The 18,911-nt window shown below is 36.1% G+C and overlaps 1 protein-coding gene across 9 annotated transcripts; it reads left to right on the forward strand.

Annotated features, from left to right (window-relative positions):
• The first annotated feature begins 618 nt into the window (after window positions 1-618).
• LOC104589331 (dihydroflavonol 4-reductase-like) lies at window positions 619-18,460 on the forward strand. Of its 9 annotated transcripts, XM_088888500.1 has the most exons (11): window positions 1,053-1,193; window positions 3,729-4,813; window positions 4,907-5,012; window positions 5,365-5,730; window positions 8,476-8,532; window positions 8,671-8,754; window positions 8,860-9,029; window positions 16,464-16,658; window positions 17,465-17,624; window positions 17,702-17,894; window positions 18,101-18,460. In XM_088888500.1, exons 6-11 carry the CDS (start codon window positions 8,703-8,705, stop codon window positions 18,255-18,257), a joined length of 927 nt encoding a protein of 308 aa, XP_088744626.1. In that variant the 5' UTR covers window positions 1,053-1,193; window positions 3,729-4,813; window positions 4,907-5,012; window positions 5,365-5,730; window positions 8,476-8,532; window positions 8,671-8,702; the 3' UTR covers window positions 18,258-18,460. The 9 variants fall into 9 exon arrangements, with proteins under 9 accessions (XP_088744623.1, XP_088744626.1, XP_088744625.1 ...); XM_088888499.1 differs by having other exon boundaries at window positions 3,729-5,081; XM_088888501.1 differs by lacking the exon at window positions 4,907-5,012.
• Window positions 18,461-18,911: the final 451 nt, after the last annotated feature.

Genomic DNA, 18,911 nt, shown 5'->3' on the forward strand with positions numbered 1-18,911 from the left:
GTTCGTCATCCAATATACGCAGCATCAGAAGGGAAGCCTTGTTGGGCCATCAACAGTTACGACGCCGAAACAAGAGCTCTCTTAGGAGGACTGCAAGCAGCGCAGTTACATGGCATTACCAGTCTTTTGGTGTTATCGGATAGTGCAGACTTGATAGAGTTTGCAACGGCAGATAAACCGATCCAATGATCTGATCATCTTCACCGTAGCTATCTGCAAAGACTGATCTCTTCTTTTGTATATATTCAGTTTGTACATATAAGGAGGAACAACAATCAAGTTGCTTATATCTCATGCAAAGGCCACATGTCAATATATTACAATGGAACTAACTCTCCCCATGTAACACTCGATTAACTAATCCGAGGCTGTTTTTAAAATCTATAGCAATAATAATAATAATAATAATAATAATAATAATAATAATAATAAATAATCAAACAAATAAACAGAAAGTCAGACCTGAATTGGAGTCATCTGTGATATTTTCCTTTTTTTTTTCTATTTTTTAGATAAATTATAGACTTCCACATGATACTTGACGCCCTGAATTTTCATTTGCAACAAAGACCCACCCCAAACTTTTAGATTCCAGTGGGGTACCGTTGCTGTTAGAATTTCATAAAAAAATTGAAATATAGAAAACAAAGAAAAAAATTAGGAAATTGCAAAATATGAAAAGTACAAAAGAACAAAGAAAAAGAAGAACAGGATGCAGCCTGTAATTTCCATTTTTTTTATCTGTCTAGTATTACTTGTAAAGAGCTTCTCTGCCGGCCTTCTCCCACGTCCTTTCAACTAGCATGGAGTCCGAAACCACAGTATGTGTGACAGGCGCAGCTGGTTACATCGGGTCATGGCTTGTTATGAGGCTTCTCGTGCGGGGCTACGTCGTTAAGGCCACTGTGCGCGATCCAGGTACTGATCTCTAGCCCCTAATAACCTTTCTACGATTTCATCTTTGTTAACTGATTTCTCACTGATCAAACGAGGACTCGTTGTTTCGGGTTCTTGTCGTTGCAGACAACTTAGAAAAGGTGAAGCATCTATTAGATTTACCAAAGGCTAAGACCCACCTGACGCTGTGGAAGGCCGACATTGTCGAAGAGGGAAGCTTTGATGAAGCCATACAAGGATGCACGGGTGTCTTCCATGTCGCTACCCCCGTGGCTTTTTCATCCAAGGACCCGGAGGTGAGTGACAGACTCCATTACCTTCTTAACTTTTCTGAAACCTGTAAAGTACTTGCAACGAGTCCAGAGATTGAAACTTCTATCTAGAGACATTCCACCAAAAAATCCCAGATCAAATGACAAGTCATTGATCATGGGTTCTATTGATGATTTTCTTCTCTTCTTACTTTTTTAACATAACCATCAAAGTTCAATGATTCTTGTAGAAGGAACCAGGTAGTTGTTATGTTTGTGTTATGCTTCTATACTTCTTTTTTGGGGTTCCCGGCGATCGGTAGCCAAAAACAAAGATAAACCGAAAAAGGGTAAGAAGGAAGTTTCTCTAATTTTCTTCTTCAAAATCACCATTTCATCATCAATAGGTGTTCAAATTCCCTAGCAATAGGAAGTATTTATATTTACACCGGAAACAACTAGAGCTTTGAAGGTTCATGAACAGAAAAAAGTAATTGATTTTAATGTAAACAACCCGATCAGACTCCAACCAAAATACGGTTTCTTGAATGATGAATTGCAGCAAACTACCATGCCACCAAGTAAAATTTCGCCAGTGAGAATGGAATGGGGGAAGGAATTAGCCTGACAAATGGGGGGAGAACCACAGAAGGTAATTGCTCAGTTTATCTTAAGAAAATTTGTCAGTAGCTGGGGTTAGTCTCAACTCTATCTTAAGGGGAAAGACAGAGGAGTTGCCACGGCTATCAGTCAATCTATGACACATAAGAGAAGGGATGATGTAGTTGCCATTGGCTATCAGTCATCTTGCTTCCTAGTTACTTCTGTGTTAGAAGCTTTCTAGCTACTTCATTCCTAAATAAATAACCCTCTTTCTACTTTCAATATTCTCTTCAATACGAGGTGGAGACTAAATCATTTTACTTCATATTCTACTTCTAACCAACAGATAAGGAAACAAAAAAATCTGAAACAAAAGTAAACCAGAATCTACGCTCAACCTATTTGCACTTCCATGTATTTTTTTACCCCAGTCCAAATGAAATTGGCAGCGCAAATAAGCTGAGCCTTACCCAGAGACAGTGGGATCTGAAAGCTCTACATTGAATCAGAATCATGTTCTATGTAATTTCAGGAATTGGATTTAACAGATGAAGAACATGCAATTAATCCCTACTCTTTGCTAAATACGGACTCTGTATCATTTTATTCCTTCTTTTAGTTATCCTTATTTCAATCCACACTTTTCCTCCACTAGTCTCCAACTTTCCTTTATAAAGTGCATATGCATTGATAAAGTGCAATATTCTCTTTTATCATGGTCTATCTGTACTTTCCCTTAAATGCTTCCATCCTCCCTCATTCCAGCTCATGCTCCTTTTGCTTAAAAAGCGTCATTACATAGTATTAATGGGGAATTCTAGCTACAAATAATAGGTATAGGAGCCTCTGGTTATGCAACCAGATGATCCCACTCAAAATATACCTTCAACCAAGGGAGGCTAAATCGATCTTTTCGATCAGGTTCTCCCTTTAGTTTGTTCAAATAGGGATGGCAATGGGGTGGGTTTCTGGAGGGTTTTGTAAATTCTAGACCCTACCTGCCTCCCTAAACCTCCCAACTCGTACCTGCCCTAAAACTTGTAGTGGGTTGGATTTTGAGAATCCAAACCCTCCCTGCACATGAAAATGCAAAACCCCCCTGACCCTGTCCTCCCCACATTCAAGGGTAGGACGGGTTTGGTTTAGAGCCCACATTTAAATTTTTATTATATATAAACAATAAATAAGTAAAATAAGACAAACAAACAAAAAGATTCTGATATTTGATTAAAACATGTAAAAAACACATGAACTATCAATTATCCTTCACATAAAATTCAAAATATTATTAAATTCAACACCTAATACATAAAGTTTATATGCTTTACAAAATTATGCGGGTCGGGTTTAGCCTAATACCGTACCCTATCCATTCCCATACAGGTGGTAGAATCCCAAAACCCATCCTTCAAGCAAACAAACCCGTCCCATCTGGGCGGGTACCTAGAGTTGACATAAAAAATACAAATCATTTCCTTTTGAGTATTTGTTGTCCTTGAATGGCTGAACAAAGGACAATGGTACCTGACCACAAACACCTTCATCCAAGCAATGTGGAACATTATTTCCTCATTCATATTACATCTTTACATAGCTCGAGTCCTGATAAGCTGCATTTGATGGCTGTGTTGGTGTCTGTTTAACCATTAATAACACCCTGCAACAGCCATCAAGTGTATATACCTCACAAGGACTACAAAACTCCTCTCACCCATGGCTATCTTGTGGTGTTATTAGTTTTTCTCAACAGCCCTTAACACAGCCATCAAGTGCAGCTCATTTGGCCTCCAAACTCATGCCCTGATCCCAACTAGTTAGTTAGGATGTGTTCTTGAGCATGGGCCTAACTTCAAAAGAAAAGAACAGAGAGATAGAGAGTGGATAAGGCCAAAGTGGGCCTCAATAGTTGGCTGGGTTCAGACTGCAGAAAAGGTGCACTTTGAAAATTAATGTTTATAATGTTCTTGTTCTTTGCAGAATGAACTGATAAAGCCAACTGTTAATGGGTGCTGAACATTATGAGATCAGGTGTCAAGGCGAAAACAGTTAAGAGGCTGATCTACACCTCATCCACTGCAGCCATTCGGTATGGACCACGTAAATTGTCCAAGTATGACGAAAGCTCTTGAAGTGATGTAGATTTTATCATGAGGACCAAGATGACTGGATGGGTTAGAATCTCATTCCCTTCTTACCATTTCTACTCAGAGAGATGTTGCATAGAACTCTTAAAGTTTGAATCCTGTTGAGCTCCAAATTTGTTCTAGGTGGCTCCATGCAATAGCACACATATTGGGTATTTTGTGATCATGGATCAATAGTGAAACTGGTCATCTAATTTGGTAAAAGGGTTGAAAGTGAGGCAGCCAAAGGTGAAAATTTGAAGTGCTTTTATGAAGGAGTTGCATGGCAAACTATGTTAAGGCACAACCTTATGCTTGAGCTTCAGTTGGGGATAAAATTGGCATCATCCAAAGCCCATTGGGATGCACAGCCCATTTGCAATCCTAATGAAACCAGTACTCCTGGTATGACATTGGATGTCTGTAAGTCTGTTTGATGAGTCCACTGTCAAGTCGTACGGATCTCTGAGGCCTCTTGCACTTAACTCTGTCATGGGATTCTGGATGTCTTTCATGTCTCAAAGAACTAGGCTTAAGTCATCTAGGAAGAGTGAGGCTCACCAGAGCCCAGAACCCATTCCTTCAAGACTATTTCCAAAAGTTTAAAATTCTCACATTTTGAGATGCTTACTTTCATAGCTAATTTGATGGGGCTACTCTTAAGGCCCATACTTCACAGAAAATGTTGGAGATAAAATTTCTTATTTAAAATTTAGGCCTGTGAAGTTGTGATTCTTAACTTCAGCGTATGATGCTTGTGTTATCTTGTTTGTGTTTAGATGTATTTTGTCTCCAAAACTTTGGCAGAAAAGGCAGCATGGGAATTTGCAGAGGAGAATAATATAGATCTAATTAGTGTTATACCACCACTCGTGGTTGGGCCATTTCTCGGGCCATCTATGCCTCTGAGCATTACAATGGCATTTGCTTTGATCACTGGTATGGACCATCATTATCATCATCATCATCATCATCATCATCATCATCTCTCATTTAATGACTTTAAGTTATTATATCATATTTTTTTTGCAGGAATTGAATATTACTATTCAATTATGAAGCAATGTAATTTTGTGCACTTAGATGGCCTTTGCAATGCTCATATATTTTTGTTTTAGTACCCTGAAGCAAAGGGAAGGTACATTTGCTGGTCCCATAGTGCTACTATCATTAGCCTTGCAAAAATGCTAAAAGAGAAATTTCCAGAGTATGATATTCCAACCAAGCCCCGTTTTTCATTTCTTCTTGGTCATGGCATAGATATAGTTTTAGAAAATATGCTGATAAAAAAAATGGTTTTAGAAAAATCTATAAAATTTCAAATGCCATGCATGCTTAATGAGTTGCCTTGCCTTTTTCTTTCATGTTTGATATGAACATGAGTACCAAACTTCAAGTTATTGCATCATCATAGCCTCCAAAGTTTTCTTTTCATCTACCCTGTTTCCAATCAAGTAATATTGATGATCTAACATAGCAACCATTCACAGGTTTGAGGGTGTGAATGAAACCTTGGAAACCGTCTCTTATACATCTGAAAAGCTTCTAGACTTGGTTTCAAGTTCAACTTAGAGGAAATGTACCTCGGGGCAATTGAATCAGCTTGGGAGAAGGGATTGATTCCCCAGTCCACACTATAAATCTTGTTAATTGGAAAGGCTAAAGGTGAGAGTAGAAATAAAAGAAGTCATTCAAACAAAGTTGGGAAGTGTTTTCTATTGTGATATGATATGATCTAACTGTTCTACATTGCATTCTTGCCTGTTGGATGCTCTGAATTGAATAAAACTACAAAACAAGTCAACTTAACAACTGGACAGAAAAGCAAATACAAAAGCGAAAGCAAATTAAAAGAGGTCAGTTTTCTTTTTACAATAAGAACATTAGCTCTAATAACAATGGAATGCATGAACTCATGGATAGAGTTGGAATGAAAGTAACAAAAAAACTGGAGGAGAACCTCTGAGGCATATCTAAAGACATCATCTTTAGAATGTTATTTGCCTTACTCAGTAAACTGAGTTTGTTATTGGGTTGTAGGCAAATTCATTCCTAAAATACTAGAGCTTTGGGTGAGAGACTGCGATCAACAAAGTTGAAGAACTTCCAAAGAAACCTTTTATGAGATAGTAGCAGTTTGGACTAAGAGAGGCAAGAATAGGGGTGAGCAAAAAGAACTGAAAAACCGAATCGATTGAAAAAACTGATCAAAACCTTATCAAAAATTTGGTTAACCAAACCGGTCAGTTCAGTTTCAGTTCAATATTTAAAATAAAAACCGAAGGTACCAATTCGGTTTTGGTTAACCAAAATGGAAAACTAATGGTTAACCAAACCGATCGGTATACATATATTTATATATATTTTGTATATTTATTTTATATATACATTATATTTTCTATACATTATTAATTAATAAATATGCATTATATATACATATATACTTATAATATATAATATATTATTTTTTATTTAAAATATAATATTATATGTATATTTCTAGTATTTTATTATATATTTATATATTTTTTATAATAAATATTGTAAATAATAAAAAACCGTCAAATCGTCAACTTGGAAAACGATGGCCAAAACAATTTCATTTTTGGGTCATTTTTTAAAAAACATGCCTGAAACTGTCATCCATATGGAATTAATTGCTTTGTAGATTGAAGCTAATAAGGTTGATACCTTCACCATTTCCTCTTTGTTCTCTTAGTCATCTTTCATATGGTCTCATTTCTTTAAAGAAGGGAGTTAGATATTTTGCTCATTTTCCCTTTTTGTCTTTCTAATTGGGTGGTTAAATTTGTTTTTCAATTTTAGTCTTATTTTTAAAGCCTCGTTTATTTTCTATGAAACCATTTACCTACTTGTGTTTTGATTCTCAAGTACGTTATATAACAATACATTTTTATCCATAAAAAGCCATTATTAAAATGGATAAATGTTTTCTATCATGTTTCGTCACTTTTCCCACCACGTAAGAAAATTATTTATGCACTCGGTAGATGGGTATCACTTATCCTTCTTTTTTTGGATTTTGAGAGGGGGGACAGTTGGTCAATGGGATTTTGATTCCCATTGACCAACAAACTCATGTTCTTTTTCCATATTTATATGGGGACCAAGGAAAGTTTATTTTCCTAGGTATCACTTACCCGAACACCCGGGTAAGTGATACCCATCTCCTAGGGGGCTGTTTGGCATCGTTTCCATTTCTTGGAGCAACGGCGCCACATTGGAAAAAACGGTGTTCCAGGAAACGGGCATTTGCTTGGAACCATTTTTTCATAAAAAATGGTGCTCCAAGCCATGCCTCAAAAATCGAAAAGTCAGGCTTGGAGCAATGCCAAATTTGGCGTTTCTTAGAGCTGTAGCTAGTTGCTGCCAACATGACAGTGATGTGGCACTGGATAATGCGTATTTGTGCTGAAAACGTTTGTTGGAGCAATTGTACCAAACAGAAAAAGTTGTCATTGCTCCAGGAAACGTTATACCTGAGAAAACAGTATTGCAACTGCAGTATCGATGCCAAACATATACTAGGTAGATAAATAACTTTTCCACTCACTAGAAAGTTACCAACACTTGAATGAGATTAAAATGTCCCTTTTAATAATGAATTTTTATGACTAAAATGGTCATTGCCTTATTTACATGGGAAATAAAATAATATGGATAAATGCATTTATCTACATAAGTTTTTCCCAAAAAACACTTATATGGATAAGTGCATTTATCAGGGTAAATAATATTAGGAAAAAGCAGGACTTACAACCACTTTCCTGAATGGGAGTACACCCCAACATGCCCGGCCTCGAGAAACTAAAGTTGTGGCCTTCAAAAAAGTTCTTGGAAAAGTTCACAAATTTTCGTTAGTAACTCCTGTCAACTCTATTGAAACAAGCAAACGATGAAACAATCAAAAACCAACAACTTTCTCAGCCTAAAAGTGAATAATTAGACATTTGGACAAAATGGCAGAGTCATGGTTGAAACTTGCCCACGAACGTGAGGTGAAAGGGGGAAGCAGAGGCAACAGGATATCAGCTGAAAAATGAGCCCAACATCTATCGACGGTTTCAGCAGAGGGAGGGTATATGTCTTTTTCTCCTTTAATTGTTCTCAAATTTTTTTACAGTGCTATCACATAAGCGCCCCTGCTTCCTTTTTTCCTACTACGTAAAAAAGAATTCTCTAGTGACTATCAATATCACATGCATGTTTAAACATATCTAAAACCCCTTGCCATTTTATCATTTTAAGGAAAAATGATAGTCGCAAAAATATGGAAAATAAAAAAAAAATGTAGGAAACTATAGAAAATACAGGAAATACAACGAAAAATGAAAAGAAAAAAGAGAAAAATAAAACAATAAAATACAGAAAACACTGGAAATTGTAAAAAAAAAAAAAATACAACAAAAAATTGTAAGCAACGAAAAAGGGGGAAGCACGGAAAGATAGAAAAAATACAAAAGAATACATAAATTCAAATGATCATTCTCGTAATTTTATTTTTTACTCTCTAACCCCATTAATGGGGCAGGGAGCGAAATGCTGGAATTTAAAAGTTACAGGGTAAGTTTTTGGCACAGATTAAAGTTGGGACTTGAGAGTTGGGAGAGCTAATTGTGGCTACCCTCGAAGTACAGGTGAAGTCTGGATTTATCAATTTACCTTTTTCTTTCTTTACCTATTATTTTTACTTTATAAAGAGCTTCTCTGCTGGGCTTCTCCCTCCCTGGTCCTTTCAACTAGCATGGAGTCCGAAACAACAGTATGTGTGACAGGCGCAGCTGGTTACATCGGGTCATGGCTTGTTATGAGGCTTCTCGAGCGGGGCTACGTCGTTAAGGCCACTGTGCGCGATCCAGGTACTGATCTCTAGCCCCTAATAACCTTTCTACGATTTCATCTTTGTTAACTGATTTCTCACTGATCAAACGAGGACTCGTTATTTCGGGTTCTTGTCGTTGCAGACAACTTAGAAAAGGTGAAGCATCTATTAGACTTACCAAAGGCTAAGACCCACCTGACGCTGTGGAAGGCCGACCTTGTCGAAGAGGGAAGCTTTGATGAAGTCATACAAGGATGCACGGGTGTCTTCCATGTCGCTACCCCCGTGGCTTTTTCATCCAAGGACCCGGAGGTGAGTGACAGACTCCATTACCTTCTTAACTTTTCTGAAACCTGTAAAATACTTGCAACGAGTCCAGAGATTGAAACTTCTAGCTAGAGACATTCCACCAAAAAATCCCAGATCAGATGACAAGTCACTGATCATGGGTTCTATTGATGATTTTCTTCTCTTCTTACTTTGTTAACATAACCATCAAAGTTCAATGATTCTTGTAGAAGGAACCAGGTAGTTGTTATGTTTGTGTTATGCTTCTGTACTTCTTTTTTGGGGTTCCCGGCGATCGGTAGACAAAAACAAAGATAAACCGAAAAAGGGTAAGAAGGAAGCTTCTCTAATTTTCTTCTTCAAAATAACCACTTCATCATCAATAGGAAGTATTTATATTTACGCCGGAAACAACTAGAGTTTCGAAGGCCCATGAACAGATTGCAGCAAACTAACATGCCACCAGTAAAATCTCGTTCGCTAGTGAGAATGGAATGAGGGAAGGAATTAGCCTGACAAATGGGGGGAGAACCAGTTGCTCAGTTTATCTTAAGAAAAGTTGTCGGTAGCTGGGGTTAGTCTCAACTCTTTCTCAAGGAGAAAAAGAGAGGAGTTGCCACGGCTATCAGTCCATCTGTGACACAAAAGAGAAGGGGTACTGAGGTAGTTGCGGCCATGGCTATCAGTAGATCTGTCATAACCCCCACGCCAAACATAAAATGCATGCGGCCCACAACTCTCTTAGTTTAATTTTCTTTCATATAAAGTGGGAACCGCATCATCTTGCTTCCTACCTACCTTCACTCAACAAATAACCCTCTTTCTACTTCAATATTCTCTCTAGACAACAAAAAGTCTGAAACAAAAGTAAACCACAATCTACAGATTCTACACTCAATCTATTTGCACTTCCATGTATTTACCAAGGTTTTATAAATCGGAGCGGACCGTTTTGGGACCGATTCTCAAGTCGAACAGTCTGATCGTCCGGTTCGAACGAATGAGACAGCCCATTCTGATTTAAAAAAAATAGAAAAACATAATTGAAATAAAAAATGGCCAAAAACCGCTATCGGATCGACGAGTCAATGGTTTGACTGTCCAGGTCAGCAGATTGTTAACTAAATCAACGGTTTTTGGCCCAGAAATGGCTTTAGGGTAAAACAGAACCGAATGCCTAATAAAATTCCTGGGTCAACCGATCCGATCGTCCAGTCTGGTCCAATTCTCAAAACCATAGTTTTACACCAGCCCAAATGAAATTGGGCACAACAAATAAACTGAGCCTTACCTATTCCAGAGATGGTGGGATTTGAAAACTCTACATTGAATAGAATAATGTTCTAGGTATATTCCAGAATCAGAAGAATTTGTAACTAATCCCTACTGTTTGCCAAAGAGGACTTTGTATCATTTTTCTTTCTTTTAGTTAGTTATCTTTGTTTCATCTACATTATTCCTCCACTAGTAACTATCCTATATGAAGTATGAAGTATATATCTACATCAGATTTTTGGCTTTGACAACTCTTGAACTTTGTGAAAAAATCAATTTTGACCTTAAAGAATTTAAAGGGTCATTTTGAATTTCAAACTAATTTGAAAAGGCTCAATAAACCCAAAAACAAACAGTGTTAGTAATCCTATTCAATTGGGTCCCATTGAATAAAATAAAAACTATTTGATGTATAAATTAAAAAAAGCTGAAAATAATACAAGTCCGACTTAAAATTTTCTCTTTCAAGAGAAAAATAATAGGTGGATCCCACTTGAAATTATAGGTGGGCCTCACTTCAAATTTCCTCATTAAAGAGAAAAGTAATAGGTATGTCCTACTTAAAATTCTCCATTTTAAGAGAAAATTAATAGATGGGTGCTACTTGAAATTATATGTGGATCCCACTTAAAGTTTTAAGGCCCTATCTTTTCTCTTTCAAGAGAAAAATAATAGGTGGATCCCACTTGAAATTATAGGTGGGCCTCACTTCAAATTTCCTCATTAAAGAGAAAAGTAATAGGTATGTCCTACTTAAAATTCTCCATTTTAAGAGAAAATTAATAGATGGGTGCTACTTGAAATTATATGTGGATCCCACTTAAAGTTTTAAGGCCCTATCTCTCTCTTTAGTCACATATCAAGGGTATCTTTGGTGACAAGGGCAACGGAATTTGTATGGACGAGAATGCCAAAAATTCTGATTGGCGTTCCTTTAGACATTGTACTGCATGCAAAAGAGCCAAAATTGGTATGTGTAGCCGACCACCTCTCAATATATAATGCACTCAGCCGTCGGCCAAGTAGTGACCAATAAAATGTCCGACTTGGTTTCAAACTAGTTAACAACTTTTCCATTTTAGACACCTATAAGGCTATAACAATAACACTTTCACCTGGAGTGGCCTCACGCTCCCCCTTCCGGAGCTTCTTAATCAGGGCCATGGGGTTCCTCTTCTGTCCTCACTGAAACCTTTTTCTAGCACAAGCATGTAAGAGCTTGACCATCTAGCCCATCAGTACCCATGCCAATAGGGTTGACACCCCAACCCATTTGATCCACCCAACTAACCCATTGCAAAACTCACCCATACCCATCCATTCTAATGGTGGATCAACATGGGTCAAGTGATCCATTAGGGTCAGGGATAAAGGGTCAGGGCGGGGTTGGTCGAGGGTTATCCATTGACCCTCAACTTTACTTGTTCGAAAATCAAAACATTCTATCTTCCACAACTTTCCTTCTTCACCTCTTTAGGGTTTTCTTCTCTGTTTATGACTGATGCAATCGTTAAAGCGAGGTTCAAAACCACCAAAGATTGCTCTCATTGCCACAGTTCCTTAAGGTCGCTAAAGTCGCTATTTCCTGCTCAATGTGTTGTTTCTCGCTCAAGTCGCTACAACTATTATTGCCGTCGCCATTCTCAACTCCCACAACAATGACATCGATCTGTTGAATCATTGCAGATCTCGCATCAGTGGCGAAATGAAGGTTCCCGAATGTTGTTTCCCCTGCCAACATTCCTTCTCCCCGAGCTTTGGATCAAAGATGTTGATGTTGTTTCGATAGGTTAATGTTGGCAGCGGAACGGAGGAGGAGATCAATGTCGACGATTGAATGAAGGAAAGAGGATAAACAAGGGCAAGTAGGGGTAGATGATGCCAGCGAGCGAGATGGGAACATCTGATCCAGAGGCACAAACACAACCATTTTTTTGTGATTTTCTTACTATTTTATCATTCTCTATAATTTTTCTATTTTTACCTGAAATATATATTTCAGGAGATTTTTGTTATCACTTTTTGTATTCATTTGTGATTATTGTTTTTAGTTGAAATATATAAATTTTTGAATTTTATTATTTAATTTATTATTCTGCAATTTCTGATTCATTGGATAAAAAAATATTTTTTATGAAAATTTTTATCATTTATAAGTTTTTAGTAATTTCTATCAATTTGTGCATTTTTCGCAATTTTTTGGCACTTTCTTGCAATATTTTTCTTACTTTGGGAATTTTATTGTAACTTTTTTTGTATTTTTTGGAATTTTCCTGCAATTTTTTGCATTTTCTTTAATTTTTTTAACAAATTTTCTTTAATATTGTTATTTAATTTTTTATTGTTTTCTATTTTTTTTGTAATTTCTGATGTTTTACAAGGAATATACTTTTTTCCATTTAATGTGTTTTTATGTATTTTTATTTTTATTTTGAAAAAATTGAATTTTTATGTTTTTGTAATCGAAATATATAATTGTATTTTTTATGTAATTAGAATAAAGAAAATGTAAAAAAAAAGGTCATAATTGAATTAGAGGGTCAAATTGGTAGGCTGTGATAGATCAGGGTCAAAGTGGGTTTTGATCCATTCTGACCCACTAGGAATGGCAATCGGGTGGGGCGCGGATGGGGAGCCTCTCCCATCCCCGTCCCTGTGAAAATCCCCATCCCCATCCCTACTAATAGGGACAAGGTTATCCCCATCCCCACCCCCATGGGGATTCCCATCCCCACAAGGATCCCCACTCCCCGTGATTTTTTTATAATGTAAATATTTTGTTTTTATTTTTTATTTTATTTAAAAAAATAAAAATAAAATAATTAAAATTTGCAACCATATTAGAAAAGATTCAAACATATTCAACCATATTATTTTTAAATATATTAATATATAGACGCATTATACACATATATAAATGTATGTGTACATATATATACATATATTAGCGGGGATCCCATAGGGTGGGGATCGGGGTCCCCATGATCCCCGTCAACGGGGACAAAAATTTCCCCATCCCCATCCCCACAGGGGGAAAATCGTCACCACCCCCACCCCATTCGAGGCAGATCCCCACGGGGATCGAGGAAATGGGGTTTAATGGATTTGTGAACGACATCATTAACATTGTCTGTTTTTGGGCACATAGTGGCCTTATAAACTTAGTTTAAGGTCTAAATTGGCCCTTAAAATTCTTTAGGGTCAAAATTGGCCTTCTCACAAAGTTTAGGTGTTGTCAGAGCCAAAAATCCTATATATATCTATATAGTATTTTCATGCTTTATGGTTTATTCTCAAATGCAATCATCTTTGTTTTTTTTTTTTGGTCTTTTGATTTTTTAATATTAAAATTGAACAAAATAATTCAATTGGCCAATTACCTTTATGAATTTTAACTCTCATTAACTCTCTTAGTCTCTCTCCCATTTCCCATTAATTCTTTTGATTATCTTTCCTCATTAATTATGTCATTAACTCTCTCCTTCAATAACTTATGCCAGTAATTCTCTCTCATCTCCGTTACTCTATTAAATTGCCTAAAGTTCATTAACTTTATCTATATCTATATGCATATCAATTTGACTATAAGTTTATATACATTAGATCTATTTATATTAAATGGTAATTATTAATAATGATTAATTATATTGAAATGGGGATATTCAATGACATTTTATTAGGCTAAAGAATCTACTTCCGATTGAAAGATAGTCAATTTTTAATTTAATTAATCAAGTAATTTGCATTTCAAAATATATACTGTTTACTTCACCGAACAAATAAATTGGTATTTTAAAAATTGTCTTAAAAGTTGAATAGTTTTCGCTTCTAGGTCACAAGTCAACAAATCTGTTCTTCGGGTAGGATGAGTCAAACCACAACACATCATCCATCTATATATGTAGAATATAAGGTCTATGTGTTTTTTTTTTTATAAATATAAGAGCCGAAATAGATCCACTTGTATATTGGGACTATAAAGATCGCGAAAAGTTATCAAAAATAAAAGAAAAGATTCATGGTTCAATTGCCATGATCCAAAATAAAGTCAAAATTTGAAATTTGAGGACAAAATGTCATAAAAATAATTTAATTAATCAAAAGGAATAGGATAAATTAAAAACTAATATCAATTTAAAATTAATTATAAAACTAATAAAAAATTATTTAACAATTAATTTTAAATATAGTTTAATTAATTGAAAATCAATTTAAGTTCCATTTAAAAATAGGGAAAATTATAAAAACCTACTTGGGTTTTCTAACAATTCTTTGAAACCCCCGTGTGTTTTGACCTTAACAAAAACTTCCCCTATTGTTTTGAAAACACGGTGCAAATACCTTCCATTTGTTAGAATTCCAAATAAAAAATGCTGATGTAATGCATTAATTTTTTTAAATACCAAATTAACCCTTAACCAACTTCATTTACATGTAAATTTACTAAAATACCTTGAAAAAAAAAGGATTTGCTTCCTTTTAATTCACTATAGCATTTACCTTACTTTGTCCAATAGTAGGGAGAATTATATTACTCTTTGAAAGTTGTTTACCAAAACAAATTAGTAAAAGGTAAATTTAAAACTTTGAATTGTGTATGATAAATTGATAATGCCTTAACAATGATAAAGGTATTTTGGTAACTCCATTTCTTTCTTATTGAAAAGCCAAGGGAAATGAGGCATTTGCACTTTTTTCAAAACTATAGGGAGGTCTTTGTCAGTGTCAAAACAAATAGGTGGTTTATAAAATGGTTATAAGATGAGATTTTTTATAATTTGGCCACTCTCACTAAAATGCAACTTATATTGTGATCAGATAAAATAGACATAACCCATAACATAATATTTGAATTTGACTTAGATGAGCATCACTTAATTGGAAACATCATTTTCAAAATCGGACCAGACCAGACGGTCGGACCGGAAAAACTGGGAACAGATCACTTGATCGGTTCCATTTTTCCCCAAAACCGTTGATTTTGGTCAGCAAACCGCTAAACCAGCTGGTTAACTGTTCGAACAGTTTTGACCATTTTTCAATTTTTTTAATTTTTTGTTTTTGTCAGAATGGGCCAATTGTTTAGATCAAACAATCAGGTAACCGAACCCCTGACTGGTTCAGTCGCCGGATTGGTTTTAAAAACCATGATTGGAAATGACATAGAGCTCTATTCTCAATTTTACTCATAAATAAAGCCTGTGCATCGCATGGGTCCTAACTAGTGCATTGATAGAGTGCAATATTCTCTTTTATCATAGTCTATTTTGTACTCCTTTCTGTCAAATGCTTCCATTCTCCCATAGGTCCAGCTCATGCTCCTTTTGCTTAAAAAGCGTCATTACTTATTATTAATGAGAAATTCTAGCTAGAAATAATAGGTATAGGAGCTTGTGGTTATCCAACTATATGATCCCATTCAAAATATACCTTCAACCAAGGGAGGCTAAATCATTTCGATCAGACTTTCCCTTTAGATCAGTCAAATAAAAAAAATGTTCAAAGGTATAGTAATCAACCCCAATTTAGTTTCAGCAATTAAGGAGCTTATAACGTCCTTATTAACTTACTAAAACATAAGAATTTAGTCATTTAATTCAGCCTTTTCAGCTGATATCAAACGGCCCTAATGTAGGTACCATAGAGAGAGAGAGAGATGCCTTAGTTGACATAAAAATTACAAACCTTATCTTTTCAAGCTTTTGTTGTCCTTGAATGGTTGAATAAAGGACAATGGTACCTCACCACAAACACCCTCCTCCAAGTAATGTGGTTATTTCCTCATTTAGATTGCATCTTTACATAGCTCGAGTCCTGATAAGCTGTGTTGGTGTCTGTTTAACCAATAATAACGCCCTGCAACAGCCATCAAGTGTATACACCTCACGAGGACCTCAACACCCTTCTCACGTCTGTGTGCATGGATATCTTGAGGCGTTATTTATTTATTTTTTTTTTTATCAACAACCCTTAACACAGCCAAATCAAGTGCAGCTCATCCCGTCTGCAAACCCGTGCCTTGGTCCCAAATGGGTTCTTGAGCATGGGCCTAACTTCAAAAGAAAAGAAAAGAGAGATGGAAACAGGATAAGGCCGAAGTGGGCCTCAATAGTTGGCTGGGTTTAGAGTGCCTCCAAGGCCCATTTTGAAAATTAATGTTTACAATGTTCTTTTTCTTTGCAGAATGAAATGATAAAGTCAACTGTTAATGGGGTGCTGAACATTATGAGATCATGTGTCAAGGCGAAAACGGTTAAGAGGCTGATCTACACCTCATCCACTGCAGCCGTTCGATATGGACCACGTAATTTGTCCAAGTATGACGAAAGCTCTTGGAGTGATGTAGATTATATCAGGAGGACCAAGATGCCATTATGGGTTAGAATCTCATTCCCTTCTTACCATTTCTATTCTGAGAGATGTTGCATAGAACCCTTGGCCAAGCAAAAGTATTTGTACTAGAGCTCTTAAAGGTTGAATCCTGTTGAGCTCCAAATTTTTTCTAGGTGGCTCCATGCAATAGCACACAGATTGGGTATCTTGTGATCAAGGATCAATAGTGAGATTGCTCTTCTAATTTTCACAAAAGCTCTGTTTGTTTCGAGGTAAAAGGGTTGAAAGTAAAGCTGCAAAAGGTGAAAATTTGAACCATTTTTATGAAGGAATTGCATGGCAAACCATGTAAAAGGCCCAACCTTATGTTTGATCTTCAGTTGGGGATAAAATTGACATCATCCAAAGCCCATTGAGATGCACAACCCATTTGTAATCCTAATGAAACCAGTACTCCTTGTGTGGCACTGGATGTCTATAACAGTCTGATGAGTTTCACTGTTAAGCCATACAGATCTCTGAAGCCTCTTGCACTTAGCTCTGTCATGGCCCATGGGATTCTGGATGTCTTTCATGTCTCAAAGAACTAGGCTCTCAAGTCATCTAGGAAGACTGGAGGCTCACCAGATCTCAGAACCCAATCCTTCGAGACTATTTCCAAAAGTTTAAAATCCTCAAATTTTGAGATGCTTACTTTCATAGCTAATTTGATGGGGCTCCTATTCTAATTACTCTTAAGGCCCATCATAGCAAATGTTGGAGCTAAAATCTCTTATTTGAAACGTAGGCATGTGAAGTTGCGATTCTTAACTTCAACGTTATGATGCTTGTGTTATCATGTTTGTGTTCAGATGCATTTTGTCTCCAAAACTTTGGCAGAAAAGGCAGCATGGGAATTTGCAGAAAAGAATAATATAGATCTAATTAGTGTTATACCATCACTCGTGGTTGGGCCATTTCTAGGGCCATCTATGCCTACAAGTATGACAATGGCATTTGCTTTGATCACTGGTATGGCCCATCACCATCACCACCATCATCATCTCTCATTTATTGACTTTAATCTGTTATATCATATTTCTTTGCAGGAAATGAATATTATTATCCAATTATGAAGCAATGTAATTTTGTGCACTTGGATGACCTTTGCAATGCTCATATATTTTTGTTTGAGCACTCTGAAGCAAAGGGAAGATACATTTGCTGGTCTCATAGTGCTACTATCATTAGCCTTTCAAAAATGCTAAAAGAGAAATTTCCAGAGTATGATATTCCAACCAAGTAAGCCCCTTTCTTGATTTCTTCTTGTTCATGCAATAGATTTAGTTTTAGAAAATCTTTAAAATTTCTAATTAATGCTATGCATCCTTAATGAATTGCCTTGCCTAGTTCTTTCGTGTTTGATATGAACATCAGTACCGAACTTCAAGTTGGTTGGATCATCATAGCTTTCAAAGATGATAATCTAACATAGCAGCCATTCACAGGTTTGAGGGTGTGAATGAAACCCTTGATACAGTCTGTTATACATCTCAAAAGCTTCTAGACTTGGGTTTCAAGTTCAAGTACAACTTAGAGGAAATGTACCTCGGTGCAATTGAATCAGCTAGGGAGAAGGGATTGATTCCTCAGTCCACACTATAAATTTTGTCAATTGGAAAGGCTAAAGGTGACATTAATAGAAATAAAAGAAGCCATACAGACAATGTTGAGAAGTGTTTTCAATTGTGATATGATATGATCTAAATGTTCTTCATTTCATTCTTGTGTGTTGGATTTTCTGATGAATTGAGTAAAACTAGAAAAAAAGTTTTCAATTTTCAAATGGACACAAAGAAAATACAAAAGCGAAAGTAAATTAAAAGAGCTCAGTTTTAATTCTTTTTACCATCAGCTCCTACATTTCATTCATTTGTTTTGCAGGAAGATTTTGATAGAATAGGATTCCATGGGAAAATGGGAAAATAAGAAGAACATCAACCCCAACAAAAATGGAATGTATATGAGCACCTAGATTAGTCATTGGGCGGCAGTGACACTCTATTTGGCTTTGCTAAAAAGAAAGTTGCATTTGATTCCACCATAAGTTCATAACCATGAGCTTAAACAGATAAATGGGGACTTTTGAAGCTAATCAAGGAATGAACCTGCAACAAAACATTTTTTTTTATTTAGATTCTTAACTCATATCAACTATGGTGGTATTTGGTTTCACTTCCGTTTTCTGAGAAGACGGAGTCCAAGCCACATCAGATTTTGCCATTTTGGGAAAACAGAAAAATAAAATACATTGGCACA

This window comes from Nelumbo nucifera, chromosome 5 (genome assembly GCF_055504915.1).
Source record: "Nelumbo nucifera cultivar China Antique chromosome 5, China Antique-T2T, whole genome shotgun sequence".
Classification (NCBI taxonomy): Eukaryota; Viridiplantae; Streptophyta; class Magnoliopsida; order Proteales; family Nelumbonaceae; genus Nelumbo; species Nelumbo nucifera.